Raw genomic sequence first — 5718 nt, forward strand, 5'->3', positions numbered from 1 at the left:
GCAGCAGCAGCAGCAAGAGGAACTAAAAAGCCTCTTGATGAAAGTGAAAGAGGAAAGTGAAAAAGTTGGCTTAAAGCTCAACATTCAGAAAACGAAGATCATGGCGTCTGGTCCCATCACTTCATGGGAAATAGATAGGGAAACAGTGGAAACAGTGTCAGACTTCATTTTTGGGGGCTCCAAAATCACCAGATGGTGACTGCAGCCATGAAATTAAAAGACACTTACTCCTTGGAAGGAAAGTTATGACCAACCTAGATAGCATATTCAAAAGCAGAGACATTACTTTGCCAACAAAGTTCCGTCTAGTCAAGGCTATGGTTTTTCCAGTGGTCATGTATGGATGTGAGAGTTGGACTGTGAAGAAAGCTGAATGCCGAAGAATTGATGCTTTTGAACTGTGGTGTTGGAGAAGACTCTTGAGAGTCCCTTGGACTGCAAGGAGATCTAACGAGTCCATTCTAAAGCAGATCAGTCCCGGGTGTTCTTTGGAAGGACTGATGCTAAAGCTGAAACTTCAGTACTTTGGCCACCTCATGTGAAGAGTTGACTCACTGGAAAAGACTCATGCTGGGGGGGATTGGGGGCAGGAGGAGAAGGGGACGACAGAGGATGAGATGGCTGGATGGCATCACCGACTTGATGGACATTAGTTTGAGTGAACTCCGGGAGATGGTGATGGACAGGGAGGCCTGGCGTGCTGCAATTCATGGATTCGCAAAGAGTCAGACATGACGGAGTGACTGAACTGAACTGAACGGAACGCATATATGTGGAATTTAGAAAGAAGGTAACGATAACCCTGTATACGAGACAGCAAAAGAGACACAGATGTATTGAACAGTCTTTTGGACTCTGTGGAAGAGGGCGAGGGCGGGATGATATGGGAGAATGGCATTGAAACATGTAAAATATCATATGTGAAACGAATCGCCAGTCCAAGTTTGATGCATGATACAGGGTGTTTGGGGCTAGTGCACTGGGATGACCCAGAATGATGGGATTGGGAGGGAAGTGGAAGAGGGGTTCAGGATGGGGAACACATGTACACTCATGGCAGATTCAAGTCAATGTATGGCAAAACCAATACAATATTATAAAGTAAAATAAATAAATTCATTTTTAAAATTAAAAAGTTTAGATTATAAAAAAAATCAAAGTGCATTAAAAAGTGAATCTTACTACAAAGAAAATTAACAACGAATTTTAAAAAGAAAGTATGGGAGGATGCCAGGTAAAGATAGCAACTCACTGAAAACTATAAAGGGATACATTGAATCGTGAAGCAAATGGAGGTCACATTTCTATGATTTTAAAATAGAAGGTATTATAACATATTTGTATATTTATAGGAAGAGCCCAGGATGGAGAAACATTTTGATGATGGAGCCAGGGAGTCTGGGCCCAATGCACAAGTGGAGAGTCCTGCCTTCAATAGGATGAGGGAAAATATATCCATAATAGGGGGAGAAAAGGCACAGTATGTAAATACAGAGGTGGGCAGGTTGATATATACTGCAGTGGGAAGATGAAGAAATTTCCTTTTGATTGCTTTTCTTTTCCTCAGTGTTCTAAATTAAGAGCAACAAGAGAAAAGTTTGAGGAGAAAGGAGGGAGTATGAGGAAGTGGTCATCAAGAATGGAAGAGCTTTGACTCCAAAAGAATAGGATTGTGTGGCACCTCTGATAGCCACCTAAGATTGGTGTACTATGTTTAGAAAAAAATAAAGGCAGCAGGATTGTGCCTTTTGTTTCGGGTCACATTCAGTTGCTCAGGCACAGGTGTAAAGCATGCAGAAAAGAATGTTAGTCAGAAGAGCACTATGGGCAAGAGAGGTGATTATGTATTTGAGAGTATTGTGATGAAATCTGTGAAGTGAGGACACAGAGTGTACTAATTTACAATGGAAAAGTAAGACTGGGGAGTGGAAGGCACATTGAATATGGAGCATTAGACAAAGTGAGCTGGAAATATGCTGTAATTGGATGGGAAGGTGGATGCTTAAATCAGACTTTGGAAGTGGGACAGTTGTTGGTAATCACAAGTTTTGGGGTTTGATGGTAGAAATAGGGGAAGCCAAGGAAGGATGGGGGCTTCCCTGATGGATCAGATAGTAAAGAATCTCCCTGCAATGTGGGAGACCCAGGTGATTCTTGGATCAGGAAGATTCCCTGGAGAAGGGAATAATTACCCACTCCAGTATTCTTGCCCAGAGAAAGAATTCCATGGACAGAGGAGCCTAGCAGGCTACAGTCCATGGGATTGCAGAGTCAGAGACAACTGAGTGACTAACACACAACACAGGAAGAAAATAGAGAAATCATTTTAATGATAAGAAGGGAAAGAGACTAAGAGGCCAATTTGTTGTATGAATTATCTTTGTGGCTATCAAAACCATCAAGAACAACGTCAGAATCAATAGAGGAAAGAAAGACAGAAAGTGAACACTTGCTATGAGATAAAAAATAAAATGGCAGTTTTCTTCCAAAATCTGGCTCTCCATTATCTATAACTTTCTGCCCAGCTCTGAGCCCTCAGTGGGGAGTAAAGCTCTGAGCACACCTGACTATCACTGGGCAGAAACTCAGTCCTGAGAAACCCCAAATCTTCAGAAGGCAGGGCGCTAGGGGATAGAATCCCACACCTTTCTCTGAGTTGTCCTACTCACCACAGATCAACAGCAGAAGCCTCAGGAACATGAGGACCAGGTTGGGGAGTGGACATGGAACTGAAGGTACTGTCTCATCAAAAAAGAATTCATCTTAGAGTCAAGAGGATGTGGCTTGTCAGAAGTTTGAGGAAGTCAGGATCAGAAGTCACATGATCGGAAGCACACATGTACAGAAATAGAAGGAACAAGAGTCTCCTGAGAGCCACTCTATTTCGTCTGCTCTGGAGGTCAAGAAGATTAAATACACTCCTGTTTATAGTTTGGTTCTATTTCCAAATTTTGAAGACAGTGCATATTAATACATCAGCACCTTCTTTAAGAACTCAGGTAGCTTAAAGTAAATTTCCCAAAGGCAGATTCTGACTGATGGGCGTCTCATCAGGCAGTGGTCCTGCTGAAATTCAAATGGCATGTTTGTCACCTTTGGTAAGTGTGTCTTCTCAACCATATCTAATCAGCACATCCTTTTGCCTTGCAGCAGCCTCAACTGTAGTCACCCTACACACACAAGTGTCACTAAGGCAGGGACAAATGGGCTGTCACCCAGGTTGTGGGTAATGTGTGACAGTAGTTGCACATGATTGAAACAATCATCATATGTTGATTGAAACATGAAATCAACCACTGGGCATGAAAACAACTGAAAAATAAAATCATGGGAAATTACAAACTAAGAAACATTTATAAGTGAAATTCAGGAACTATGCATATGCAAATTATCTTCTGGGCATTTGATGTAAGTTCACCATTATCACTAACCCTGGCATTTGTAATATTGTTCCTCCCCTCTCCCAAAATTAGGATATTTGTAATCTCTCCCATTTCTTCCCTTAACACCTTGGGGCTACCAGTTCTCCACACTTGAAGACTGTATGTAACTCAGACTGTGCATTAGAAGGGAATAAGCCATCTTAATTTTCAACATTTCTTCAGTCTTTGAGTATGTAGAAGTAAGAATGTGTGGAAGCTAAGGTATTAGGGGATATGGGAAGATGTTTTTCAGTAATGACATCCAAGTCCAGGTATCGAGTGCAAAGAGGAAGATTAAGAAAAGAAACAAATGGTCTAATAATAACCTAAATAATAACCTAAATAGAAATGAATTTGTAAAAGAGTAGGCATTGGAGAAGGAAATGGCAACCCATTCCAGTGTTCTTGCCTGGAGAATCCCAGGGAAGGGGGAGCCTGGTGGGCTGCCATCTATGGGGTCACAGAGTCAGACACGACTGAAGTGACTTAGCAGCAGCAGCAGCAGGCATATATTTGGGCTTCACTGGTGGCTCAGATGGTAAAGAATCTGCCTGCATTGCAGGAGACTAGGTTCAATCCCTGGGTTGGGAAGATCCCCTGGAGAAGGGCATGGCAACTCACTCCAGTATTCTTGCCTGGAGAATCCCATGGACAGAGGACCCTGACAGAAAAAGAAAGAAACAAATGGTCAATGATGTGCAAAGCTGGAGGCAAGAGGAGCTATGTTGGGACTAGACTAAAGGCCCCCAGGAAATTGCCACAAACAAGACAGGTGTGCCACAGCTTTGTTTATTTATTTGGGAAAGCCTGTGTAGGGATGAATTCACCTAGTTTAAAGTTTCAGAACAAGGCATAAAGTTCAATGAGCAATGTGGAGCCCTCTGAACTCAGAGCATAAGGCTATGTTTCTGCGTACTCTGTGCTGTTTCACACCTCTTTCCTGAGCTCATACGTGTGCCTTCATATTTTATTCAGAAGAAAATATCTGTACCTTTCTTCTCCATGGGTTTAAAAATGGCATTATTTATTAAGTTCTAACATGTTTATTTTTATAACATTAACCCATACATATCTACTGAGAAGTGGAACATACATTTAAGTTATGTAATACTATGATGAAATGAAAAACCATGAGCCCACCCACAAAGATTCTAATGAGGTCAGTGGGGATATGAGCAGATTAAGGAGGCACTGGGTGAAAGGGCACACTGCTAAGAAAGCAGAGGAATATGAAAATGAGTGCTGTCACTGGGGCTCCAACAGCAGAATAAGAATTTACCCAAAAGGATGCTACTATTGGAAAATCAGCATCTTTTGCTCCATAGAGCAGTAATGAGGGCACAGAGGTGATTTGAATTCAAATGCAAGAGTTTAGAGAGTGAAGTACCACATCACGATGCAGAGTAGAGGTCTGCAGTTCTGATGAGTCATATCTAACAAATACCAGTTTCTGCAGGGGAAGCTGTGTTGGTTAATTTTAACCAACTTGGCTGAGCTATGGGGCCCAGATATGCAGCAAAAGAAAGGAAATTTCATTCTGTATATTATGGATGAAGAAAATGTGGTCCATAGAGGAGAAGAAACTTGTTACAAGTCATTGTAGTAGACTGGATTACTGCCTCCTTTGGCTCCCTACCCGTAAGAGAACTGTATATGCTTTCTCATTGTCAGGTGATTTGCTCAAGTATCCTTTGGGAGGAGTGGATGTCCCTAATTCACTGGCTTTGGGCTTGGCTATGGGGCACGCATTGGCCAAAGGAACTTAAATGTACAAGGTATTTGCTGCATCCAGATACTTAATTGCAGTTCCATGGTTTGGCTTGACTGCTGCTTCAGTCTGTTTCCTAGAATGAGATGACAGAGAAAACCTGAATCCAGCCCGTAATCAAAGCCAAACCATGCTGAGGGCAGAGGAACACAGGAAAACCCAACTACCTGCAGCCTTTGGTTAGTCTGAAAGTGCATGTTGCTCAGTCATGTCCAACTCTGTGACCCCATGGACAGTCCATGGAATTCTCCAGCCCAGAATACTGGAGTGGGTAGCCTTTCCCTTCTCCAGGGGATCTTCCCAACCCAGGAATCAAACCGGGGTCTCCTGCATTGCAGGCAGATTCTTTACCAACTGAGCTATCAGGGAAACCCTCAGTCAGGGCAAGAAATAAAAGCTTACACTGTAAGTCGTGAGATACTGATATGGTTTATTAGCACAGTGAAAGCTAATACAGTCACACAACAGATTTGTGGCCGGGTACTACAAATATGCATTATCACTTTGACTTTGTCTTCAAGTTAATAT

General features: G+C 42.3%; 1 protein-coding gene across 3 annotated transcripts in view; it reads right to left on the reverse strand.

Moving 5' to 3' along the window:
• Positions 1–2788, reverse strand: part of FCRL1 (Fc receptor-like 1) — a 33630-nt gene extending 30842 nt beyond the window's left edge. For all 3 annotated transcript variants that reach the window (XM_010843758.1, XM_010843759.1, XM_010843757.1), the window contains exon 1: positions 2670–2788. In XM_010843758.1, the coding sequence (XP_010842060.1) occupies positions 2670–2700 (31 nt within the window). In that variant the 5' untranslated portion in view covers positions 2701–2788. The remainder of the gene's footprint in view (positions 1–2669) is intronic.
• Between the last annotated feature and the right edge of the window lie 2930 nt (positions 2789–5718).

The sequence above is a fragment of the Bison bison genome, unplaced genomic scaffold, assembly GCF_000754665.1.
Source record: "Bison bison bison isolate TAMUID 2011002044 unplaced genomic scaffold, Bison_UMD1.0 scf7180017864186, whole genome shotgun sequence".
NCBI lineage: Eukaryota > Metazoa > Chordata > Mammalia > Artiodactyla > Bovidae > Bison > Bison bison.